We start from the raw sequence: 26,959 nt of genomic DNA, 5'->3' as shown, positions 1-26,959 counted from the left end.
TCTGAGCGGCACTGACCGCTGCTCTGCTGTGCTGGCTGTGCATCTGCTGTGTGTTTCCAGGTGGCGTGGGCTCCCAGGGCGGGGCAGTGCAGTCCTGCCGTGGTGTGGGCAGGGTGCGGGTGAAAGGAGCAGGCTGGACAGCGCGGCCTCCCTGCCCGCACTGCTCTGCTGAGATCCATCTCTTCATCAGCCCCATGGCTATGTGGATACTGTTGTGTGGTCCAAGGCTCTGCTTTCTGCTCATCTTTCCCAGCCTAAGAAAATAATAAATATCCTCGGATTATTTATCCGTGTCTGTCCTTCTTGGAGCTTATCCTACTTTAAATTTCTAATTTCAAACATTTTAACAAGCCTGCCGCATAATATTAATAAATAATATTTAAAATATGCCAGATGCAGCAAAATACCTCTACTAATCAAGCAGTTCCCGAGTCTCTGCTCTAGCGAAGAGGATCGACCTCGTCTGATTTCTCCTTTGATCTTTTCATATTCTTGCTTGGACTTCAAATGTCTTACGTTAGGAACTCGGGCATTCACCATAAACATTCACCTTTCGCGTGTTCGTGGAGACAAGGGGCAGTGTGGGGTTTTGTTGTTTATTTTAGTCCTCATTCCCGCACCGGGCAGCCTGCTCCTTGCTTTCAGCTGCAGGAGCTCGCGGTGACTGGCGTGAAGCCGCGTTGTCAGGGGGAAGGAAATGTAAATGGAGCACATTCTTCCCTCTCACAAAAGGTCTGAGGGAAGTAAAGGACGCCGGCGCGGGCAAAGAAAGGGCTCGGCAGAACTTTCTAGTGCTAATTGCATCCTCGGAACCAGCTTTCTAAATTCACCTTTCGTTGGCAGAGGGGCGCTTGCTTCCCGAGAACCCACGTCGGCAGGGCTCCCTGTGACAGCGGGGCCTTGGCAGAGCCCCCCGCCCCCCGAAATGAAGCCGTACCAAATGGAGCCCGGTTTCTTAAGACGGAGTCTCACCACACAGCCCAGCTGCTCCCAGGCTGATGCTCTTGCCTGAGGCTGGCCAGGTGCAGTGATCACAGGCATGCGCTACCACACCCGGCTCCAGCTCCCTCTCCTAAGTGTGCACCTGTGCACACTTCGCAGGGCACAGCGTGTGCGCTGGGTGTCCCCTGCTGTCCCTCAGAACGTTCTTTAGAAATGCAGCCCTGCGGCCGTTCTGCACCGAACGTCAGCTCTTTCCAGACCCAGACACACCTCCTTGCCCGTTTCCTTGGCGCTCCTTCCCTTCAGCAGCGGCTCCTCTGAGGGCTCTGCGTGCGGCAGGCGCGCCCCTGCTCTCAGAGTGCCTTCGGGATGCGGCGTCTGAAGCTCTCATTCCAGACGTCACCCACCCTCGAAGTGTTTGACTATAAAACCACACAGAAAACACTTGGGCTGCTGCTGGGTGCCAGCGGCTCTGCCTGTAAACTAACTACTCAGGAGGCTGAGGCCTATGAGGTTTGGTGCTAGTCCAGGGAAGAAAAGTCAGCAAGACTCTACCTCCAATCAACCAGCAAAATGTCAGACTAGAGGTGTGACTCAAGTGGTAGAGCACCAACCATGAGCCAGACATCCAAGCAGTAGTGCAAGGTCCTGAATTCAAACCTGGCCACCAGAATGGAGGCCTGTCTGGGACCGGCTGTCACTGGGCTCTGTGGTGCTATCAAAGCCACCGGAACACCATGCCGGTCTCCCAGCCACCATCTCCTGGGCGGAGAGAGTGAGAGTGCGAGTCCATGGATGAGCTATGGCCCGAGTCTTGCTGAGACCAGGGGCAGCCACCACTCCAGTGTTATATGCTTTTCAGAGGAAGCCACAGGGCCCAGCTCCTCTGCAGGGAGCCTCTAGAGCTCACCTGGGCCCCCTGGCTCTGGCTCCGGCTCTCCGGCTCCAGCTACACTCTGGCTCCGGCTCTCCAGCTCTGGCTGTGGCTCTGGCTCTCCAGCTCCAGCTCTCCGGCTCCAGCTCTCCGGCTCCAGCTCTCTGGCTCCGGCTCTCTGGCTCCAGTTCTGGCTCCAGCTCTCCAGCTCCGGCTCTGGCTCCGGCTCTCCAGCTCCAGCTCTCTGGCTCCAGCTCTCCGGCTCTGGCTCTCCGGCTCCAGCTCTCTGGCTCCAGCTCTCCGGCTCCAGCTCTGGCTCTGGCTCTCCAGCTCCAGTCCTCTGGCTCCAGCTCTCCGGCTCTGGCTCTGGCTCCGGCTCTCCGGCTCCAGTCCTCTGGCTCCAGCTCTCCGGCTCTGGCTCTGGCTCCGGCTCTCCGGCTCCAGCTCTCTGGCTCCAGCTCTCCAGCTCCGGCTCCGGCTCTGGCTCTCCGGCTCCAGCTCTCTGGCTCCAGCTCTCTGGCTCCAGCTCTGGCTCCAGCTCTCCGGCTCCGGCTCTGGCTCTGGCTCTCCGGCTCCAGCTCTCTGGCTCCAGCTCTCCGGCTCCGGCTCTAGCTCTGGCTCTCCAGCTCCAGTCCTCTGGCTCCAGCTCTCCGGCTCTGGCTCTGGCTCCGGCTCTCCGGCTCCAGCTCTCTGGCTCCAGCTCTCTGGCTCCAGCTCTGGCTCCAGCTCTCCGGCTCCGGCTCTGGCTCCGGCTCCGGCTCTGGCTCAGCTCAGCTCGTCCTGCCAGCCCAGCAGTGGCGTCCTGTTCTTATCTCATCAGTGTTGCCTTGGGGCAGCACCCCGGAGCAGGCAGCTGGGCGTGAAGGCCCCCATCCGCCAGCCCCGCCTCTCCACGGAGGGTGGCAGTGGCCCCAAAGCAGGCAGCCTGTCCCGTGCAGAGCGAGGCCTTCCGCCCGCAGGGCTCAGGCGCACCAAGCCCCAGGGTGAGGAGAGAAGCCGCCAGGAGCTGCAGCCCCAGAGCCCTGGGGAACGCTGAGGCTGACCCAGGTGCGGGGAAGAGCCCAGCCTTGTGCACCACGGCTTCCTTCCCCAACTTTCGGGCTTGGCCCTCGCGGAGCCTGGGGAGCAGACCGCAGGCAAGAGTTTGAAGAGTCCCTTGACTCAGCCAGGGTGGAGGAAGGCATGAGGAGCGGCCTGCTGAGACACCCCAAGCTCTCGGTGTGTCTCTGGGAAATGCGCCTGAGTTGCGGAGGCATTGAGGGAAATGCGCGTGGTGTCCAGTCAGCAAGAATGTTCCAGGCTGTATGCAGACCCCTCCCGCACCATCCAGGATACCAGCAGTCATTCCACAAACACCGAGCACCAGCTGTACGGCACTCTGCCTGCCAAGTGCCCGGGCGGGTGGGCAGGAGGGGAGCGGTGGCTGGAGAAAGAAGACAGAGCTAGGAGCCCACAGTGGAAAAGCGCAGTGTGGAGCGGCTCGTGCCAGCGAGATGCAGGTGCTACGGAGACTCGTTGGACGTGAGCAGAGGTTGTAGGACACCATGACGCCCTGGATCCCGCCAGGGGAGAAGCCGGGCCTCCGGCCCCATGGATTCCACACAGCAGAATCCCCAGCAGCCAAGCAGGAGAGGAAGGCAGGGAGGGGTGGGAGGAAATGGAGCCTTACAGCGCTGGCATAGGCACCTTCACAGCTTCGGAGGCGTGTCGCACTGCACTGTCTGAGGGCACAGCTACCCCTGACCCACTCAGTCTAGAACCATTGCATAGAAAGTCCCGAAAGGAGTCACGAGGCTTAAACACCCCTGCCCCGCTCTGCACACTGCAGGTGTGAGTGCCCTCCTCCAGCACTGGGCCAGCCCTGGGGGTGAGAGTGCACTCCTCCAACAACCCAGACCCTTACCGGGTAGCCCTCATACCCAGTATCACAGTATTACATAATATGTCCAACAACTCTACTCACAGCCACGGCTCTGTGTCCAACAACTCTACTCACAGCTACAGCCAGAGCTCTGTGTCCAGCAACTCTACTCACAGCCAGAGCTCTGTGTCCAACAACTCTACTCAGAGCCAGAGCTCTGTGTCCAACAACTCTACTCACAGCTACAGCCAGAGCTCTGTGTCCAGCAACTCTACTCACAGCCAGAGCTCTGTGTCCAACAACTCTACTCAGAGCCAGAGCTCTGTATCTAACAGCTCTACACACAGCCAAAGCTCTGTGTCCAACAACTCTACTCAGCTACAGCAAGAGCTCTGTGCCCAACAACTCTACTCACAGCCACGGCTCTGTGTCCAACACCTCTACTCACAGCCAGAGCTCTGTGTCCAACAACTCTACTCACAGCCACGGCTCTGTGTCCAACAACTCTACTCACAGCCAGAGCCAGAGCTTTGTGTCCAACAACTCTGCTCATAACCAGAGCCAGGGCTCTTTGTCCAACAACTCTTCTCACAGCCAGAGCCAGAGCTCTGTCTCCAACAACTCTACTCACAGCCAGAACCAGAGCTCTGTGTCCAACAACTCTACTCACAGCCACGGCTCTGTGTCCAACAACTCTACTCACAGCCAGAGCCAGAGCTTTGTGTCCAACAACTCTGCTCATAACCAGAGCCAGGGCTCTTTGTCCAACAACTCTACTCACAGCCAGAGCCAGAGCTCTGTGTCCAACAACTCTACTCACAGCCAGAGCCAGAGCTCTGTGTCCAACAACTCTACTCACAGCCAGAACCAGAGCTCTGTGTCCAACAACTCTACTCACAGCCAGAGCCAGGGCTCTGTTGCTAACAACTCTACTCACAGCTACAGCAAGAGCTCTGTGTCCAACAACTCTACTCACAGCTACAGCAAGAGCTCTGTGTCCAACAACTCTGCTCACAGCTACAGCCAGAACTCTGTGTCCAACAACTCTGCTCACAGCTACAGCCGGAGCTCTGTGTCCAATAACTCTACTCACAGCTACAGCCAGAGCTCTGTCTCCAACAACTCTACTCAAAGCCAGAGCCAGAGCTCTATGTCCAACAACTCTACTCACGGCTACAGCCAGAGCTCTGTGTCCAACAACTCTGCTCACAGCTACAGCCGGAGCTCTGTGTCCAACAACTCTGCTCATAGCTACAGCCAGAACTCTGTGTCCAACAACTCTACTTAAAGCCAGAGCCAGAGCTTTGTGTCCAACAACTCTACTTAAAGCCAGAGCCAGAGCTCTGTGTCCAACAACTGTACTCACAGCTACAGCCAGAGCTCTGTGTCCAACAACTCTACTCACAGCTACAGCCAGAGCTCTGTCTCCAACAACTCTACTCACAGCCAGAGCCAGAGCTCTGTGTCCAACAACTGTACTCACAGCTACAGCCAGAGCTCTGTGTCCAACAACTCTGCTCATAGCTAGAGCCAGAACTCTGTGTCCAACAACTCTACTCACAGCCAGAGCCGGAGCTTTGTGTCCAACAACTCTGCTCACAGCTACAGCCAGAGCTCTGTGTCCAACAACTCTACTCAAAGCCAGAGCCAGAGCTCTGTGTCCAACAACTCTACTCACAGCTACAGCCAGAGCTCTGTGTCCAACAACTCTACTCACAGCTACAGCAAGAGCTCTGTGTCCAACAACTCTGCTCATAGCTACAGCCAGAGCTCTGTGTCCAACAACTCTGCTCACAGCCAGAGCCAGAGCTCTGTGTCCAGCAACTACTCTGTTCGTGGCCCAGAGCTGGATCAGAGACTAGAACGCTGGATGTGCCATAGAGGAGTCACGGTGCTTCCTTGAAGCGAAGCAGTTCTCAGTGTGGTGTGAAGCAGCGGCATGCACGCAGGCGTAGGACAGCACCCCATGCACGCCAGGCCCCTGTGGCAGGCCGCAGTTAGACGCTCACCAGGCCTGTTTTATACGATTAACTCTCCAGGCATCTAGCATGGAGCGTTTGCGGGGCTTGGTGTGTCCCTGCAGACAGCAGAGTGAGTACCAGGATGCTCACCGCAGAGAGGCGAGGAGGCCAGGGCCAGGACTGGGCTGCCTGTGACCCGGGCTCCAGCCTGGCGCGGCCCTGGCCGCGGCTCAGCTCGGGTGGGGGTTGGGCCGGCAGCTCCTCTTCCGCCCCAGCCCGGCGCTGGGTTTGCTCCGGCTTCTGTGCTGACATCCGCTGTGCTTCCGTCGCCCTCATCTTCTCTAATGTTTTTTCTACCTGTGCTGTTTATGTAACAAAAAGCGTCAGCTAAAAAAATCCTCCATTCTCCTCACTACAAGCTCACCCATGTAACACGTTTGAAATGACTGTTGAGATTCCCATTTTAAGTTTTATGTACTGTTGTGTGTAACGTGTGAGTTAGCGAAGGGCTCCCGGAGCGGGCACTCTGCTGCCCCCGTGGCCGCTCTGCGACCTGCTCGTCTTCCTTGAAAAGCGGCCCAGTGCTGTCTGTGGCACGGTGCGTTTGCTCCTACAGATCAGACTACATCATTGTGCCACAAAGGTCCAGCTTCCCACAGTCACGGGGGAGACGCAGCTTACCCAGAAACCACAAGAGAAATGACATCACCCAATGCAGCGTACACAGTTCATTAAAATCATCATGCAGCAGTCATGCGGAGTAGTAACAGTGCCTCACGCCTGTAATTCCAGCCATTCAAGAGAGTAGTAGAATCCAAGACCGGCCTGGCACCTTAGAGACAGAGCAGGAAACACAAGGGCTGAGAGCGTGGTTCAAGCAGCAGAGCACCAGGACAGGCTGGATTCATTGCCAGTATCTCACTCTCTCTCTCTCTCACACACACACACACACAAACACACACACACACACTAATTAAAAAGGAAAAGCAAGGTAAATTAAGCTGCTTAGAACAGGACAAGAGGCCCAGGCTTCATGAGGAATCACAGGCGGGAGCCCATGTTATCTGTTTTGGTACGGTGACGTTTATCTGGGCATGACTTGGCTCCTGGGGGGGCATAATAACAATGTAAGAAATGCGCCCCCCCTCTCCTCTCCCAAGCCTGTGACCCAGAGGCTGGATTTAGGGTCTAGGCGGTCAGTTTAGAAATGCAGGCGAGTGTGTGATTTCACGGCCATGCTTAAGAGGAACGCGAAGTCATCAGCACTGCAGCTCCCAGGAGGCGCGGATCCTGTGGATGCAGCCTGTCCAGAGCCCCTGGTGGGCTCATCCTGGGAGGAAGGCCAGGCCGGAGCCACGGGGCCAGCTCCTGGCTTGCCACGCCAGGCAGCGCTTCACAAAAACACAAGTAGTGCATTGGGCCGAAATGTGTTCCCTATTAGGAAAACCTTGGTACGATAACACAGATCGTCTGTGCCAGATGACCGCTCCAAAGGAAGGGGAGGGGCGGGCTCCACTGCCCAGCTCCGGTCACCGGTACCTGGCCTGACTCCATACCGTGCTATCTGCAGGTTGCTGGCTCCATGCCGGAGAGACCAGAGGGCTGCCAGGGTGTGGGCTGTGACCAGAGTGGACGGGCTCTCATGGATGGCTCAGGCTGCCGGGGTGTGGGTGTGACCAGAGTGGACGGGCTCTCGTGGACGGCTCAGGCTGCCGGGGTGTGGGTGTGACCAGAGTGGACGGGCTCTCATGGACGGCTCAGGCTGCCGGGGTGTGGGCTGTGACCAGAGTGGACGGGCTCTCGTGGACGGCTCAGGCTGCCGGGGTGTGGGCCACTGACCAGAGTGGACAGGCTCTCGTGGACGGCTCAGGCTGCCGGGGTGTGGGCCACTGACCAGAGTGGACGGGCTCTCATGGACGGCTCAGGCTGCCGGGGTGTGGGTGTGACCAGAGTGGACGAGCTCTCGTGGACGGCTCAGGCTGCCGGGGTGTGGCTGTGACCAGAGTGGACGGGCTCTCGTGGACGGCTCAGGCTGCCGGGGTGTGGCTGTGACCAGAGTGGACAGGATGTGCCGCGGGAGTGGATATGTGCCGTGGGACACAGCTGTGGACACGGGCACCGGCTTCTCCAGCCGCCCTAGCTGACGGTAACAGCAAGGACGTCAACCCAGTGCCCCACCTACGCTGCCCCCCCCCCCCCCCGCTAGGCCCCACAGCCTTCCAGACAAGAACTGAGGCGCTGGCCAGAGGCTGACCAGGAGGGCAGAGCCAGCCTCTGAGGGTGGGCCAGGGATCTTGGTCGGAACTTGGAGGAGACAGACATGGTCCAAGGGTCTCCTTCCCGTGTTTGGGAGCAGTGTGCACACATGTGCACGCACACTCTGCTCTCTTATGTGGACTCGCATGAAAACGGGGCTGTGTATCATACTCGGCGGTGGTTTCCCAGCCAGGCTGGTCCTCTGGAGCTGGCCTTGAGCTGGCCACTCTGGCCTGTGGCCTGGAATGTTCAGAGGCCGCTCTGTCCGCAGTGACATCGGCGATCGAGGCTGTCAGGCGCGGGCGCGGCCCCGGGCACAGCCCTGGCTCCCTGGCTCTGCTGGCTGAGTGCAGAGCTGCCCAGCCTCCGTGTAACCAGAGCAGAAGCATGAGACCGGGTTGACGGCATGCACACAGCTTCTGTGTGGACCTGGGTGGTGGGGACAGCCCTGTGAGGGTCAGGCGCAGGCCCTGGGCTGTGGTCACGGGTGGTGGGGACAGCCCTGTGAGGGTCAGGCGCAGGCCCTGGGCTGTGTGGACCTGGGGTGCTGGGGACAGCCCTCCAGGGTCAGGCGCAGGCCCCGGGCCCCCGGTCCATGGCCAGCTCCATGACGCCCTGCAACACCAGCACGTGTGTTTTCACATGGTTTGTGCACGCCAGCAGCACCTTAGCTCACAGACCATGCCAGTGCCTCGGTGCCACCCATCGGGGAGAGCCAGGCTCCCGTTACAGACGTGCCAGCGTGAATGGTGGCTCTGCCTGTGGTCCCAGAGCAGAGGGGCTGCCCTCGCCCCCTACAGCCATGACCCCCCTCACACCTCACACCCCCTCACACCTCCTCACACCCCCTCACACCTCCTCACACCTCCTCACACCTCACACCCCCTCACACCTCCTCACACCCCCTCACACCTCCTCACACCTCACACCTCCTCACACCTCACACCCCCTCACACCTCCTCACACCTCACACCTCCTCACACCTCACCTCCTCACACCTCACACCCCCTCACACCTCCTCACACCCCCTCACACCTCCTCACACCTCACACCTCCTCACACCCCTCACACCTCCTCATACCTCACACCCCCTCACACCTCACACCCCCTCACACCTCCTCACACCTCCTCACACCCCATCACCTCACACCTCCTCACACCCCCTCACACCTCACACCTCCTCACACCTCACACCCCCTCACACCTCCTCACCTCACCTCCTCACACCTCACTCCTCACACCCCCTCACACCTCACACCCCCTCACACCTCACACCTCCTCACACCTCACACCTCCTCACACCTCACACCTCCTCACACCTCCTCACACCCCCTCACACCTCACACCTCCCACACCTCACACCCCCTCACACCTCACACCTCACACCCCCTCACACCTCACTCCTCACACCCCCTCACACCTCACACCCCCTCACACCTCACACCTCCTCACTCCTCACACCCCCTCACACCTCACACCTCCTCACACCTCACACCTCACACCTCACACCTCCTCACACCTCACACCCCCTCACACCTCACACCTCCCACACCTCACACCCCCTCACACCTCACACCTCACACCCCCTCACTCCTCACACCCCCTCACACCTCACACCTCCTCACACCTCACACCTCCTCACACCTCACACCCCCTCACACCTCACACCTCCTCACACCTCACACCTCACACCTCACACCTCACACCCCCTCACTTCACACCTCATCACACCTCACACCTCCTCACACCTCACACCCCCACACCTCACACCTCACACACCTCACACCCCCTCACACCTCACACACCTCACACCCCCTCACACCCCCTCACACCTCACACCCCTCACACCTCAGACCTCCTCACACCTCACACACCTCACACCAACCCACACCTCACACCTCCTCACACCTCACACCTCCTCACACCTCACACCCCCTCACACCTCACACCCCCTCACACCTCACACCCCCTCACACCTCACACCTCACACATCCTCACACCTCACACCTCCTCACACCTCACACCCCCTCACACCTCACACCCCTCACACCTCACACCCCCTCACACCTCACACCTCACACCTCCTCACACCTCACACCTCCTCACACCTCACACCCCCTCACACCTCACACCTCCCACACCTCACACCCCCTCACACCTCACACCCCCTCACACCTCACACCCCCTCACACCTCACACCTCACACCTCCTCACACCTCACACCTCCTCACACCTCACACCCCCTCACACCTCACACCTCCCACACCTCACACCCCCTCACACCTCACACCTCACACCCCCTCACTTCACACCTCATCACACCTCACACCTCCTCACACCTCACACCCCCACACCTCACACCTCACACACCTCACACCCCCTCACACCTCACACACCTCACACCCCCTCACACCCCCTCACACCTCACACCCCTCACACCTCAGACCTCCTCACACCTCACACACCTCACACCAACCCACACCTCACACCTCCTCACACCTCACACCTCCTCACACCTCACACCCCCTCACACCTCACACCCCCTCACACCTCACACCCCCTCACACCTCACACCTCCTCACACATCCTCACACCTCACACCTCCTCATACCTCCTCACACCTCACACCCCCTCACACCTCACACCCCTCACACCTCAGACCTCCTCACACCTCACACACCTCACACCAACCCACACCTCACACCTCACACACCTCACACCTCCTCACACCTCACACCCCCTCACACCTCACACCCCCTCACACCTCACACCCCCTCACACCTCACACCTCCTCACACATCCTCACACCTCACACCTCCTCATACCTCCTCACACCTCACACCCCCTCACACCTCACACCCCTCACACCTCAGACCTCCTCACACCTCACACACCTCACACCAACCCACACCTCACACCTCACACACCTCACACCTCCTCACACCTCACACCCCCTCACACCTCACACCCCCTCACACCTCACACATCCTCACACCTCACACACACCCCACACCTCACACCCCCTCACACCCCCTCACACCTCACACCCCCTCACACCTCACACCTCACACATCCTCACACCTCACACCTCCTCACACCTCACACCCCCTCACACCTCACACCCCTCACACCTCACACCTCCTCACACCTCACACACCTCACACCAACCCACACCTCACACCTCACACCTCCTCACACCTCACACACCTCACACCAACCCACACCTCACACCTCACATACCTCACACCTCCTCACACCTCACACCCCCTCACACCTCACACCCCCTCACACCTCACACCCCCTCACACCTCACACCTCACACATCCTCACACCTCACACCTCACACACACCCCACACCTCACACCCCTGTCACGGCCCCTTCCTGCCCCTGAACCCCTCTCAGCCCCCGAGACAGCAGAGCGCGCTGCCCGCACCCTGGGTCCCAGGTCCCCAGCAGGCCTCGGCGGTGCCTTGGTTCAAGTGACATTTTCCTGTTTTTCAGACAAGTAATTTCAGGCAGCTGTCACCATACCGCATCTGTTCCCAGCCCGTGTCTTGGAGAGAAATGAGACAATGAGTGCTTTAGCTTGACGCATCATGAATGAACGTCCTGCTGCGTCCTGCTGTGCCCACTGCGCCTCACTGTGCCCACTGCACCTTGCTGTGCCCACTGCACCTCACTGTGCCCGCTGTGCCCCGCTGTGCCCACTGCACCTCACTGTGCCCGCTGTGCCCCGCTGTGCCCACTGCGCCTCGCTGTGCCCCGCTGTGCCCACTGCACCTCACTGTGCCCGCTGTGCCCACTGCACCTCACTGTGCCCGCTGTGCCCCGCTGTGCCCACTGCACCTCACTGTGCCCGCTGTGCCCCGCTGTGCCCACTGCGCCTCGCTGTGCCCTGCTGTGCCCACTGCGCCTCACTGTGCCCCGCTGTGCCCACTGCACCTCACTGTGCCCGCTGTGCCCCGCTGTGCCCACTGCGCCTCGCTGTGCCCCGCTGTGCCCACTGCACCTCGCTGTGCCCCGCTGTGCCCACTGCACCTCGCTGTGCCCCGCTGTGCCCACTGCGCCTCGCTGTGCCCCGCTGTGCCCACTGCGCCTCACTGTGCCCCGCTGTGCCCACTGCGCCTCGCTGTGCCCCGCTGTGCCCACTGCGCCTCACTGTGCCCCGCTGTGCCCACTGCGCCTCGCTGTGCCCCGCTGTGCCCACTGCGCCTCGCTGTGCCCCGCTGTGCCCACTGCGCCTCGCTGTGCCCCGCTGTGCCCACTGCGCCTCACTGTGCCCCGCTGTGCCCACTGCGCCTCGCTGTGCCCCGCTGTGCCCACTGCGCCTCACTGTGCCCACTGCACCTTGCTGTGCCCACTGTGCCCACTGCACCTCGCTGTGCCCGCTGTGCCCACTGCGCCTCGCTGTGCCCACTGCGCCTCGCTGTGCCCCGCTGTGCCCACTGCGCCCTGCTGTGCCCACTGCACCCACTGCGCCCCGCTGTGCCCACTGCGCCTCGCTGTGCCCACTGCGCCTCGCTGTGCCCACTGCGCCTCGCTGTGCCCACTGCGCCTTGCTGTGCCCGCTGTGCCCACTGCGCCCTGCTGTGCCCACTGCGCCCCGCTGTGCCCACTGCACCTCGCTGCACCCCTCTGCACCCCACTGCGCACACACCTCTGCCCTGGGGTCCCTGTCCAGGCCTGCACATCTCGGGACACACAAAGCCCAGCCCAGCCTCTCCATGCTCCTTCTCCCCAGGTCCACACACTGTGGATCTGACGATCTGACACTGTTGAAGGTGAATCATCCCAGAAGCCACATTCTGGATGATTAGAGCATTGGAGTCTTTATTATACAGTTAGCTGGCTGTAGACAACCGTTGTTATAAAGACCTGCAGCCCCCAAATACACCTTTTAGGAAAGGCCAGAGAGGAAAGAACAAAAAACCAACAAACCAACTCAGCTCCGATGGAGAGCTGAACAGGGACACCATGATGATCCGAGACGAGCCAGGAGACAGGACACAGGACATGGAGACACGTGGCATGCGTAATGAGGCCTGTGCTGATCTGTCCTCACTAGGGTCAGCGCAGGGGGCAGGTCCACCGGAAATTCCCAGTCTCAGACACTGGACTGACAGACTCAGTAACCTACCAGCCACGAGCCCGCCCCTGTCTCCAGGGATCCGGGCCCGCCCATCCCCTGGGAGGTGGTGGCGTTTCCCTCCCCCAGCGGGAAGGCAAGATGCCAGACCCTACCATCCACCATGTGGCTAGACCCGACCTCCTTACTTCAGTGTGACTGAACCTTCCACACAGTTCATCCTGTCTGCAGCGTGGACTTCATGACTCAGTTCTTGATTGGTGCCCAAGCCTGGCCCCCACACAGGGACCTCAAGTCCACCTGGAGGCCCAGGAAAAACCAAGAGGATTGCTGTGTCCCAGCAGTCTCCCTGCTCACAGCCTGTCCTGACTCTGTGTCCTCTTCCAGGCCTACATGGAGGACCACTTGAGGAACAAGAACCGGCTGGACCAGGAATGGGAGGCACTGTGCACCTACCAGGCAGAGCCCAACAGCTCACTCGTGGCCCAGAGGGAGGAGAACATGCCCAAGAACCGGTCGCTGGCCGTGCTGACTTGTAAGTACCTGCCGGTGGGGGAGGCAGAGAGGAGATCTGTACATATCTGCCTGGTGTCCCCACATAAGAAGGGAGACCTGGCAGATTCCTTGGGACATGAAACAAGGGTGCACAGGCCCTGTGGATGCAGTTGTGTGGCTGCTGTGTGCACAGGCCCCGCGGACGTGGTTCTGTGTTCACAGGCTCCATGGACGTGGTTTTGGGTGCACAGGCCCCGCGGACGTGGTTCTGCGTTCACAGGCTCCATGGACGTGGTTTTGGGTGCACAGGCCCCGCGGACGTGGTTCTGCGTTCACAGGCTCCATGGACGTGGTTTTGGGTGCACAGGCCCCGCGGACGTGGTTCTGCGTTCACAGGCTCCATGGACGTGGTTTTGGGTGCACAGGCCCCGCGGACGTGGTTCTGCGTTCACAGGCTCCATGGACGTGGTTTTGGGTGCACAGGCCCCGCGGACGTGGTTCTGCGTTCACAGGCTCCATGGACGTGGTTTTGGGTGCACAGGCCCCGCGGACGTGGTTCTGCGTTCACAGGCTCCATGGACGTGGTTTTGGGTGCACAGGCCCCGCAGACGTGGTTCTGCGTTCACAGGCTCCATGGACGTGGTTTTGGGTGCACAGGCCCCGCGGACATGGTTCTGCATTCACAGGCTCCATGGACATGGTTTTGGGTGCACAGGCCCCGCGGACGTGGTTCTGCGTTCACAGGCTCCATGGACGTGGTTTTGGGTGCACAGGCCCCGCGGACGTGGTTCTGTGTTCACAGGCCCCGCGGACGTGGTTTTGGGTGCACAGGCCCCGTGGACGTGGTTCTGCGTTCACAGGCTCCATGGACGTGGTTTTGGGTGCACAGGCCCCGCGGACGTGGTTCTGCGTTCACAGGCTCCATGGACGTGGTTTTGGGTGCACAGGCCCTGTGGACGTGGTTCTGTGTTCACAGGCTCCATGGACGTGGTTTTGGGTGCACAGGCCCTGTGGACGTGGTTCTGCGTTCACAGGCTCCATGGACGTGGTTTTGGGTGCACAGGCCCCGTGGACGTGGTTCTGCGTTCACAGGCTCCATGGACGTGGTTTTGGGTGCACAGGCCCTGTGGACATGGTTCTGTGGCTGCTGTGTGCACAGGCCCTGTGGAGGGGGTTCTGTGGCTGCTGTGTGCACAGGCCCTGTGGAGGGGGTTCTGTGGCTGCTGTGTGCACAGGCCCTGTGGACGTGGTTCTGTGGTTGCTGTGTGCACAGGCCCTGTGGACGTGGTTCTGTGGCTGCTGTGTGCACAGGCCCTGTGGAGGGGGTTCTGTGGCTGCTGTGTGCACAGGCCCTGTGGAGGGGGTTCTGTGGCTGCCATGTGGCCTGTACCTCTCCCTCCTTTGCACTTGGCACACTGCCTTGAAGTGACAGTGCTTAGCACCACCCATGCGTACCAGGAGCCAGTGCTGCATGTTGAACTTTGTGATTGCTCCCCTGAGGTTTCTGAGGACTTCTTCCTTGCGTGGTGGGGGACGGGAGGGGTGTTGAGTCTGGAGGGAGGGGTGCGGTGTGAGGGGCGGCTCTGGGAGGGGAGAGGAGTTTGGGACCTCAGGTGTTCTGCAGTTGGTGCTTGCGATGTCCCCTGCGGGCAGCAGTGGCCCCCCACTCCTGGGCTTGGTGGCAGATGCTGCGTCTGACGTCTGGGCCGAGTCCGGGCCCTCCTGTGGCCGGTGTGGGCTGCAGCCCCTCCGTGGCGTCTCCTGGGAGTCTGCAGCTGCACGGCCCTGGGCTCTGTGCCTCGTCCACTGCCGGCAGAGCCCGGGATGAGGAACTGGTGTGGCTGGCCTTCAGAAGCATGGTGACCACAGACCGCCGTGCTTGCTGGCACGTCGCTGCTCGCCCACCAACACGTGCTGTTTTACGGCACAAAAATGGGTCGGGCTCCGTATAATCACAGAAATGGAGATGGAGGAGGCTGTAAGAGGCAAGCCAACCTCAAGCGAATGGAAAGCCAAGGATGCGTGCATACAGACAGACACGCGGGGCCGGCACCAGGGCGCATCTGTGGGCTCACTCCAGTCAGAGAGGTGACAGCAACCTGCCTGCCGTTCCAGGAGGAGCCTTTGGGGCCCTCCCAAGGGCCCCGCGGGGGTGCGGGTGCGGGCTCCGGCTCTGGGTGTGGGATCTGATTCTGGGTCTGGGTCCCGGGCTCCAGGTCTGGGTGCCAGCCCCAGCTCTGGGTGTGGGCTCCAGGTCTGGGTGCAGGCTCCAGGTCTGGGTGTAGGTCCAGTTCTGGGTCTGGGTGCAGGCTCCAGGTCTGGGTCTCAGTGCAGGCTACGGGTCTGGGTGCGGGCTTCAGGTCTGGGTGCAGGCTCCAGGTCTGGGTGTGGGTCTGGTACTGGGTCTGGGTACAGGCTCCAGGCCTGGGTCTCGGTGCAGGGTACGGATCTGGGTGTGGGCTCCAGGTCTGGGTGCAGGCTACGGGTCTGGGTGTGGGCTCCAGGTCTGGGTGCGGGCTCTAGGTCTGGGTCTCGGTGCAGGCTCCGGGTGTGGGATCCAGTTCTGGCTCTCACTGCAAGCTTAGGGTCTGGGTGCCGGCTCCACCTCTAAGTGCTCTTTCTTGAGGGCATAGTGTGCCTCTGCAGCTCACTCCTGGGCTCTGGCCACCGTCATCCAGCGGTGTCTGTAGGGCCATCAGCCCTGCCCCTCCGCCCTGGTCAGGAGCTGAGCCCCACCGTCCCTCCGTGATAGAGGGGGTCTGGCCAGGCCAGGCAGGCGCGCTGGCCCCGCCGCCTCCCCCTGGGCTTTCCTGACGGGTCCTTTTCGCTCATCTTCAAGGCGGGGCTGCAAACCGTCGGCAGGGCGCGCTGGCCCCGTTCTCCCCACACACACTGTGGTTTGTCGCCACCCTCTCAGGTCAGGGCTGAGAGCTGAGCCGGTCAGGCTGGCCCCAGACCCCAGGAGGCCTGGCCAGTGCCCAACAAGCACGTGAAGTCAAGCATGAGGCTAAACGCCAGCTCCATCTCCGGCCGGCACCCCACCCCGTGCTCCGAGCCATCCCCGGGCCAAGGGAGCCGCCAGCGCAGGGGCAGCGAGGGACCCTGCAGACCCCAAGGTCACTGGAAGCGACACAGACTCCCCCAAAAGCTGCCATCGGTGGCACCGCGCCACCTCCACGTCCAGGGAACGAGGCTCGCCACACCCCACCCTTCCTGTCCGTCAGCAAGGCTGCACTGCCTTCCCCTGCGTGGCTCTGTCGAAGGCTCACCGTCCAATTTGAGGCTTACACCCATCCATCTTCCCTGGTAGTGGTGCCGGGCCTGGGCTTGAACTCCATGCCTGCACCTTGCACCCTGGCCTTTTCTCTCAAGGCTGCTTCCAGCTTGTCTGGTGGTTCATTGGAGGTAAGAGACTCAGACTTTCCTCCTGGGCTGGCTTCAAACTGCAATCCTCAGACCTCATCCTCCTGGGTAGCTAGAATCACAGGTGTGAGCCACCGCCAGGCATGTCAGTCCTTTCATATGAAGACAGCCTCTGCTTTCCCCCATTTGTGTCTAACAAAGCCATGCTCCCTTGCAGACAGGCACGCGTGACCTGTGTCTTGTTCTGTAGAGCTGTGAGGAGCCGACCTCTGCCTGTGGGGCCGGCCCTGGCCAGGCCGTGTCCAGCTGCTGCGGGAGGAGAGGGCCGGACTCGCCCTCCCTGCCCCGCCTCTCCCGTCCACCTCTCCCCACTGCTGCTGCCCAGCTGCACTGCCAACAGCAGACGAACAGTCTGCTCACCAGCGGCCACACCAACCTCACCGCTCTGATCATGACCACGGCTGTGGCCTATGGCCCAGGGCAGAAACACGAGATCTCAGAGGCGAAGTCTGGCGTTTGTGGGACCCAGCTCCCTGGTAGCCATTCCTCACCACCTTGCTGAGCTGTGTAGCACAGTGGCACCCTACCCCAGACGCACATCCTCACCCGTCCTTTCCTATGACAAAGGTCAGGAGGCGAGGACTCCACGCAGGTCTCCAGGACTCAGGAGACAGCCCTGGGCCATCCGGCCGCCCAGTAAAAACACAAGGTGCAGCCTGAGGAGAAGGACAGAGGTTGGGGTGTACCAACAGCTGGCCGCCGCTGGATTTGCAGATGGGAGAGTGGGTGGAGCTCCTGTCTGCAGGAGTGGGAGGCGATGGGAATGGGTGGGGTAAAGCCTGGGTGTGCAGTTGTGACTGTAGCTCAGAGGCTCTGGTTACTGTAGCTCAGGGGCTGTGGTTACTGTAGCTCACAGGCTGTGGTGACTGTAGTACACAGGCTGTGGTTACTGTAGCTCAGAGGCTGTGGTAACTAGCTCAGAGGCTGTGGTGACTGTAGCTCAGAAGCTGTGGTAACTGTAGCTCAGAGGCTGTGGTGACTGTAGCTCACAGGCTGTGGTTACTGTACCTCAGAGGCTGTGGTTACTGTACCTCAGAGGCTGTGATTACTGTAGCTCACAGGCTGTGGTGACTGTAGCTCAGAGGCTGTGGTGACTGTAGCTCACAAGCTGTGGTGACTGTAGCTCAGAGGCTGTGGTTACTGTAGCTCAGAGACTGTGATGACTGTAGCTCAGAGGCTGTGGTTACTGTAGCTCACAGGCTGTGGTTATTGTAGCTCACAGGCTGTGGTTATTGTAGCTCACAGGCTGTGATGACCGTAGCTCACAGGCTGTGGTTACTGTAGCTCACAGGCTGTGGTGACTGTAGCTCACAGGCTGTGGTTATTGTAGCTCACAGGCTGTGGTTACTGTAGCTCACAGGCTGTGGTGACTGTAGTTCAGAGGCTGTGGTTATTGTAGCTCACAGGCTGTGGTTACTGTAGCTCACAGGCTGTGGTGACTGTAGTTCAGAGGCTGTGATTACTGTAGCTCACAGGCTGTGGTTACTGTAGCTCACAGGCTGTGGTGACTGTAGCTCACAGGCTGTGGTTATTGTAGCTCACAGGCTGTGGTTACTGTAGCTCACAGGCTGTGGTGACTGTAGTTCAGAGGCTGTGGTTATTGTAGCTCACAGGCTGTGGTGACTGTAGCTCACAGGCTGTGATGACTGTAGCTCAGAGGCTGTGGTTACTGTAGCTCACAGGCTGTGGTGACTGTAGCTCACAGGCTGTGGTTACTGTAGCTCGGGAGGCTATTGTTATTTTCTCCTTCCTCCTTCTAGACTTCCTTTCTTCTTCCTTCCTTCTTCCTATCCTTCCTTCTTTTTTCTTCCTCCTTTTCTTCCTTCCTTCCTTCCTTCCTTCTTCCTCCTTCCTTCTTTTCTCCTTCCTCCTTTTCTTCCTTCCTTCTTCCTTCTTTCCTTCCTTCTTCCTTCCTCCTTTTCTTCATTCCTTCCTTTCCTCCCTTCTTTCATTCCTTCCTCTTTCCTTCCCTCCTTCTATCCATCCCTTCCTTCTTTCCTTCCTCTTCCCTTCTCTCTCCCTTTCTTCCTTCCTGCCTTCCATGGGGGCAGACACGGGGAGCTGGGGTGGCCGGGTGCAGCTCTAGGGCAGTCCCAGCGGCTGGCTGGGGCACAGAGTCTCCGTTGTCTGTGGTGTGGGTGGTGCTGTGTGCTCTGAGGGGAGGCCTAGAGCAGGGACCAGGGGGCAGAGTAAGGCCCTGTGCCTTCCCGTGCCGCCACCCCCCCCCCCCCGCCCGCCTGTGTCTGCCCGTGTCCGCCAGCGTCCCTAACTCTTCCGGCTGAAGCCAAGGTTTGAAAGTCCCTGTACGTGAGGCAGAGAGGGTCACAGCAAGCAGGAGGCCCGGACGGGAAGACCCAGCCTCCATGCCCGCCAGCGCGGCAGCCACAGCCCGCGCCCCCGTGGGGTGACTTGCCTGTGGAGACACGTTTTCGCGGTGGCGTGTCCCCCTCACGCTCCCCCTCTGTTCTTTCATCCACATTTTCTTGCTCGCTTTTAAAACTAAATTCTGGTAACTTCAGGGATTTAGTCATTTATCTGCACTACAGAACGTGATGTTTTTGACAGTGGTCTGTTGGTATTCTTGTCTGCATCCTTTACTGTATGCTGACAGATACGTCTATTCTTAAAGACAAACCCTTTTTAAAACACCACGGAGACAAAAACTTCCACAAGGGTTGTATAAGAGAAAAGCATCTGACTATCTAACTCCTGCCAGCTGCGCACTTTGTGGTACATCCCTGCCGTCCCTTCTAGCAGGGAGGGAAGGGAAGCCTGGCTGGGGAGGAGGCCCGGGGCCTCGCTGAGGCGGGAGGCCCGGTCCTCAGTGGGAGAGAAGGCTCGGGCTCACGGATGGAGGAGGCCCAGTCTTCACTGGGGGAGGAGGCCAGGGCCTCGCTGAGGGAGGAGTCCCGGGCCTGGCTGGGGGAGGAGGCCTCTCTGGCCCTGGGTGACGGCAGCACCGGTCTGACCCTCTGCTCTGGGCTTCTTGCAGATGACCACGCCAGGATCCTGCTGAAAGCGGAGAACAGCCTCAGCGGTTCTGACTACATCAACGCCAGCCCCATCGTAGGTCCCTGGGCCCTGGGGGGTCAGAGCCAGCCCCATCGTAGGCCCCTGGGCCCTGGGGGGTCAGCGCCAGCCCCATCAGGTCCCTGGGGGGTCAGCGCCAGCCCCATCGTAGGCCCCTGGGCCCTGGGGGGTCAGCGCCAGCCCCATCAGGTCCCTGGGGGGTCAGCGCCAGCCCCATCGTAGGTCCCTGGGCCCTGGGGGGTCAGCGCCAGCCCCATCAGGCCCCTGGGGGGTCAGCGCCAGCCCCATCAGGCCCCTGGGGGGTCAGCGCCAGCCCCATTGTAGGTCCCTGGGCCCTGGGGGGTCAGAGCCAGCCCATTCAGGCCCCTGGGGGGTCAGCGCCAGCCCCATCAGGTCCCTGGGGGGTCAGCGCCAGCCCCATCAGGTCCCTGGGCCCTGGGGGGTCAGCGCCAGCCCCATCAGGTCCCTGGGGGGTCAGCGCCAGCCCCATCGTAGGTCCCTGGGGGGTCAGCGCCAGCCCCATCAGGTCCCTGGGCCCTGGGGGGCAGGGTCAGCGCCAGCCCCATCATAAGTCCCTGGGCCCTGGATCCCGCCGTGGCTTTTCTGCCAGTGAAGAGAGCCTGAGCATGGAGGGGGCCTCAGTGCCGTTGAGGGTCTTGGCTGTGGCGTCCGCTACCCCCGGCTTCCTGCCCCTCCAGCGGGCATGCCCTGTGCGTGGAGCCTGCTGTCGGAGGTCTGGTGACAGTGGGACCCCAAACAAGACTGAGTGGATCTTGAGTGGAACCCGGGACTAGCAACGGTGTATGCTAGCACTGTGGATCTCCCCTTTGCTCCGGGAAGAGAGGCCACACGAAGCCTGTCTCACACGCTGTGGCCCGAGCTGGCGCGGCTGGGGGCGGGGGCGGCCTGGGCGCGGTCTGGAAGAGCGGTGTCCGGCCCGTCCTCCGCGGGGGCCTGTGGCGTCTTCCGGCCTGGCGTGCTGGACGGGCCGGGGGACGAGGACTTCCAGACTAGCGTGGCAGCATCCCCCCAGCAAGGAGCGACACTCCCGGGCCCAGCCTCGCACCTCTGCACCCCTGCAGCCACCCCTAACTCGGTGACACTCAGTGCCTCTCTCGGTCTCCAGCCTTTTGGAAGAAGGGGACAGACAGTCAAAGCCAAGTACGGGCAACCAAGAGGAGAGGGCAATGCGCAGTTGGAGACTGGGAAGCTGGGCTTCGGGGGGGGGGGGGGAGCTGGGGCTGCGGGCCCTGCTGGGAGGGTGGGGACCAGTGTGGGTTTAGGACAGGTGTAGTGTGTCTACCGGTCTTGATGGCTGTCTTCAGCTCTGGTCCTGGGAAGTGTCAGGAATCCACAGAGCTCGTGAGATCCACGCAGGGGCTGGGTTCATGTAATAGAGGACGGGGACTAGAGCTATCGCCAGAGCGAGGCCGCTGTGTGTCCCGCAGCGCGGCCCGTGGGGATCTTGGCCACTGAGTATCCCCGTGGCTCCGACCACGGACAGCGCTCAGAGCCCCACGGGATACAGTGGTAATTAAGGCTCCACCAGGCGACCTGCTCCCCGCCCCTCCCCCGCAGGTCACGGGCACGCTCCTCTTTGAGGAGGGGGTTCAGAGCACGGCCGGTCCAGGGGGCCCGGTCTGCACCCCCGAGCTCGTGCACCCCCTGGGGGCACCCCAGGCCAGGCCCCCTTTCAAAGCATTCATGTGGAAGCTTGGAGTCTGGCTTTCCCAGCGGGACTCATTCACACCCCTCCTCCTGCCCCCCGCCTCCTCGTCCCCCACCGCGGCCTCGCCGGCTCTGGGGCCGCGCAGCTGGTGTGCCCACACTCCTCCCGGCCCCAGAGGCCTGCGGGGCACTGAGAACCGAAGCCAGGTGTCACACACCTTCCCTCTGTGGTCCCTCTTGCTAGAACCAGCCGATGGCCAGGCCGGAGTGGACACTGCCATCATTTTCAAGTGGGGACGCTGGAAGCCCATGCCGTCTGGTCTGACTGACCGCCTGGTCTGGCTGGCCGTCTGGTCTGGCTGGCCGCCTTGTCTGGCTGGCCGGCTGGTCTGGCTGGCCGGCTGGTCTGACTGACCGCCTGGTCTGACTGGCCGTCTGGTCTGGTTGGCCGTCTGGTCTGGTTGGCCATATAGTCTGGCTGGCCGTCTGGACTGACTGGCCGCCTGGTCTGACTTGCCGGCTGGTCTGACTGGCCACCTGGTCTTGCTGGCCGCCTGGTCTGGCTGGCCGCCTGGTCTGGCTGGCCGGCTGGTCTGACTGGCCACCTGGTCTTGCTGGCCGCCTGGTCTGGCTGGCCGGCTGGTCTGGCTGGCCATCTGGTCTGGCTGGCCGGCTGGTCTGGCTGACCGTCTGGTCTGGCTGGCCGCCTTGTCTGGCTGGCCGGCTGGTCTGGCTGGCCGGCTGGTCTGGCTGGCCAGCTGGTCTGGCTGGCCGGCTGCAGGCAGGCAGGGGCCAGGGTGCAGGCCCGGGGTGAGGTAGCATGTCCCTGCTTGCAGCTTTCTTCCCACTGGGTCTTTGAGGAGGCAGCAGAAAGCTCTCCATGACCCCAGGTTTGGCTCTCACGTGCTCGGCAGGACAGTGCTCTGTGAGTCCCGTAATGCCGGCCAGGCCTGGTGTGGGCACGTGCTTGGCATGCACTGGGCCCAGGACTGGTCCCGTGCCCATGGGGCACCAAGGCATGGGGCGCGAATGCCAGCATCCGGCATGAGGATGTGGGGGGAGGGGCGGGCGGGCGTGGGGGGGCGCGGGGGAGGGCGACAGTGGCCTCCCTTACCATTCCAGCACCTGACGCCTGGCCGGGCTCCATCATTACAGCCGTCCTGGCCATACTTCCCTCATTAAAACTCAAGGAGGTCACCGGTAGTAAACAACGTGCCGCTGTTGCTTTTAAGCCCAGGGTCATGAAAGGAAGCGGAAACTCGAGAGAGAAACCCAGACACTAGGTCATTCCCGGGGATGGGGCTCGCTCCTGTGTCACTTGAGAATATGTTCACTGGGGCTCATGTGTGCACGCCTGCACACACAAACGCTGGTGCCCTCCTGGAGGTAGCGGTCATCCAGACCCCAGACCCCTCCCCCAGGGACGCCCCCCACAGCGGAATGGGGAGCAGTGGAAGGGAACGGAGGAGGCTGGAGCAGGCCCCATACCTGTCCCCACCAGCGGGGGGGGTGTGCCATCAGAGCCCCCCCTCCCCGGGGGAAACGCTGATCACACCTGTGAGATAGCCAATCTGTGCATCCGCCTTACTTCCGAGTGCCTGGTGCCCAGGGCCACAGGGGTGCCCTACACTCCTACACAGCCCAGGGCCAAGGGACGCCCCGCACTCCTACACAGCCCAATGCCCACAGCCCGGTGCCCAGGGCCACAGGAGCGCCCTGCACCTCCACACAGCCCGGTGCCCACAGCCCGGTGCCCAGGGCCACAGGGATGCCCCGCACTCCTACACAGCCCAGTGCCCACAGCCTAGTGCCCACAGCCCGGTGCCCACAGCCCGGTGCCCAGGGCTACAGGAGCGCCCTGCACCCCCACACAGCCCGGTGCCCACAGCCCAGTGCCCACAGCCCAGTGCCCAGGGCCACAGGGATGCCCCGCACTCCTACACAGCCCAGTGCCCACAGCCCAGTGCCCACAGCCCGGTGCCCACAGCCCGGTGCCCAGGGCCACAGGAGCGCCCTGCACCCCCACACAGCCCGGTGCCCACAGCCTGGTGCCCAGGGCCACAGGAGCGCCCTGCACCTCCACACAGCCCGATGCCCACAGCCTGGTGCCCAGGGCCACAGGGATGCCCCGCACTCCTACACAGCCCAGTTCCCACAGCCCAGTGCCCACAGCCCGGTGCCCACAGCCCGGTGCCCAGGGCCACAGGAGCGCCCTGCACCCCCACACAGCCCGGTGCCCACAGCCCAGTGCCCACAGCCCGGTGCCCAGGGCCACAGGGACGCCCCGCACTCCTACACAGCCCAATGCCCACAGCCCAGTGCCCACAGCCCGGTGCCCACAGTCCGGTGCCCAGGGCCACAGCAACACCCCGCACTCCTACACAGCCCAGTGCCCACAGCCTGGTGCCCACAGCCCAGTGCCCACAGCCCGGTGCCCACAGCCCGGTGCCCAGGGCCACAGCAACGCCCCGCACTCCTACACAGCCCAGTGCCCACAGCCTGGTGCCCACAGCCCGGTGCCCACAGCCCGGTGCCCAGGGCCACAGGAGCGCCCTGCACCCCCACACAGCCCGGTGCCCACAGCCCAGTGCCCACAGCCCGGTGCCCAGGGCCACAGGGACGCCCCGCACTCCTACACAGCCCAATGCCCACAGCCCAGTGCCCACAGCCCGGTGCCCACAGCCCGGTGCCCACAGTCCGGTGCCCAGGGCCACAGCAACACCCCGCACTCCTACACAGCCCAGTGCCCACAGCCTGGTGCCCACAGCCCAGTGCCCACAGCCCGGTGCCCACAGCCCGGTGCCCAGGGCCACAGGGACGCCCCGCACTCCTACACAGCCCAATGCCCACAGCCCAGTGCCCACAGCCCGGTGCCCACAGCCCGGTGCCCACAGTCCGGTGCCCAGGGCCACAGCAACACCCCGCACTCCTACACAGCCCAGTGCCCACAGCCTGGTGCCCACAGCCCAGTGCCCACAGCCCGGTGCCCACAGCCCGGTGCCCAGGGCCACAGCAACGCCCCGCACTCCTACACAGCCCAGTGCCCACAGCCTGGTGCCCACAGCCTGGTGCCCACAGCCCGGTGCCCACAGCCCGGTGCCCACAGGCACCTCTGCACAGAGCCTTCCAGGAGTATACAGGTGTCGTCACCATTGCTCTGGCCCTGAGCTGTGGCCACCTCTCCCTAGAGCAGTGCTGGAAGGCAGCAGCGCAGGAGGTGGGGCATGAAGGCCGGGGGGGGGGGGGGAAGAGGGGGGGAGCAGGGAGGTCCCGCCCGCCCCGTGGAAGCCCGTTTCTGCTCACCAGCCTCTCCCCCTTGTCCCTGCCTTTCTGCGCCTCTGTCGGGCGCTTCAGCCGCTCTGAGGGGCCTGAGGAACTTCAAACTCAACCATTAGGACCTATCACCAAAGCTGAGGTCTTTGCCCTCCTGAAATGCTGGCCAGACTTTTAATCATACAGTTCTCATTTTGAAAGCAGCTAAATTGCTCACGTGAACGTGCCCGCAGTTCTTAACTGTGCCCCTGTCTAAGCTGCCTGAGCAGGAGGTGTGCCGTCCAGCCCTTCTCGTGGAACTGTTTGCGGGAAGACAGGAAGGTCTGGGTAAATAGCTGTCACCTCAGCAAATGCACATTGAAAAAACATCAAAACTCTTGTGTCTGCTATGCATTTTTCTACTGAAACATGTTAATTGAGGCTTTCAGTGAGAGTAACATTAATTTTACCTGCATTGTGTATGTTGTGGTGGATTTCAAAACAAGGTCCGGTTTTAATTAAGAACCACTAGTCAGAAGCACAGGATTTTTCCAAGCTTCCCTCGGCCCTGACCAGTCGCATTGTTCTGTTAGAAACACTTACACTGCTTCTTTGTGCCTGCTTCTCTTATGGTGCACACAACTACAAGGTGCACTCGACACAGCATCGGTGCCAACGGCCATCAACCCATGAGGACTGGTGGTCTATGCACAGACTCACTGCACATCCTCCTCGAACTTCAAACTCACACACAGAGCTAGGTGATACTCAGCTGGGCTACACTCATAGCCCAGGTACACTCGTATCTGGGCTACACTCACAACTGAACTACACTCACAGCCCAGACACACTCACAACCCAGATACACTCACAGCCCAGACACACTCACAACCCAGATACACTCACAGCCCAGATACACTCACAGCCCAGACACACTCACAGCCCAGATACACTCACAGCCCAGACACACTCACAGCTGAACTACACTCACAACCCAGATACACTCACAGCCCAGACACACTCATAGCCCAGATACACTCACAGCTCAGACACACTCAGCCCAGATACACTCACAGCTCAGACACACTCACAGCCCAGATACACTCACAGCTGAACTACACTCACAGCTCAGATACACTCACAGCCCAGACACACTCACAGCCCAGATACACTCACAGCCCAGATACACTCACAGGCCAGACACACTCAGCCCAGATACACTCACAGCCCAGACACACTCACAGCCCAGATACACTCACAGCCCAGACACACTCACAGCCCAGATACACTCACAGCCCAGACACACTCACAGCCCAGATACACTCACAGCCCAGACACACTCACAGCCCAGACACACTCACAGCCCAGACACACTCACAGCCCAGATACACTCACAGCCCAGACACACTCACAGCCCAGATACACTCACAGCCCAGACACACTCACAGCCCAGATACACTCACAGCCCAGACACACTCACAGCCCAGATACACTCACAGCCCAGACACACTCACAGCCCAGGTATACTAACAGCCCAGATACACTCACAGCCCAGACACACTCACAGCCCAGATACACTCACAGCCCAGATACACTCACAGGCCAGACACACTCACAGCCCAGATACACTCACAGCCCAGACACACTCACAGCCCAGACACACTCACAGCCCAGATACACTCACAGCCCAGACACACTCACAGTCCAGACACACTCACGGCCCAGACACACTCACAGCCCAGACACACTCACAGCCCAGACACACTCACGGCCCAGACACACTCACAGCCCAGATACACTCACAGCCCAGATACACTCACAGGCCAGACACACTCACAGCCCAGACACACTCACGGCCCAGACACACTCACGGCCCAGACACACTCACAGGCCAGACACACAGCCCAGATACACTCACAGCCCAGACACACTCACAGCCCAGATACACTCACAGCCCAGACACACTCACAGTCCAGACACACTCACGGCCCAGACACACTCACAGCCCAGACACACTCACAGCCCAGACACACTCACGGCCCAGACACACTCACAGCCACTACACTCGCAGGCCTTACAGTGACGCTGGTGTCACTCTGCCACCCTGGTG

General features: G+C 61.3%; 1 protein-coding gene across 1 annotated transcript in view; it reads left to right on the top strand.

Annotated features, from left to right (window-relative positions):
• The window catches only part of LOC122101848, a 141,705-nt gene that overhangs the window by 60,706 nt on the left and 54,040 nt on the right, over window positions 1-26,959 (top strand). Inside the window, exons 6-7 of the mRNA XM_042672322.1 lie at window positions 13,369-13,516; window positions 19,892-19,965. Of these exons, the coding sequence (XP_042528256.1) occupies window positions 13,369-13,516; window positions 19,892-19,965 (222 nt within the window). The remainder of the gene's footprint in view (window positions 1-13,368; window positions 13,517-19,891; window positions 19,966-26,959) is intronic.

This window comes from Dipodomys spectabilis, unplaced genomic scaffold, assembly GCF_019054845.1.
Source record: "Dipodomys spectabilis isolate Male_0828 unplaced genomic scaffold, ASM1905484v1 ptg000695l, whole genome shotgun sequence".
In the NCBI taxonomy this organism is placed as follows: Eukaryota; Metazoa; Chordata; class Mammalia; order Rodentia; family Heteromyidae; genus Dipodomys; species Dipodomys spectabilis.
Note: the sequence above shows the minus strand (reverse complement) of the source record. Positions and strands in the feature narration are given on the sequence as shown.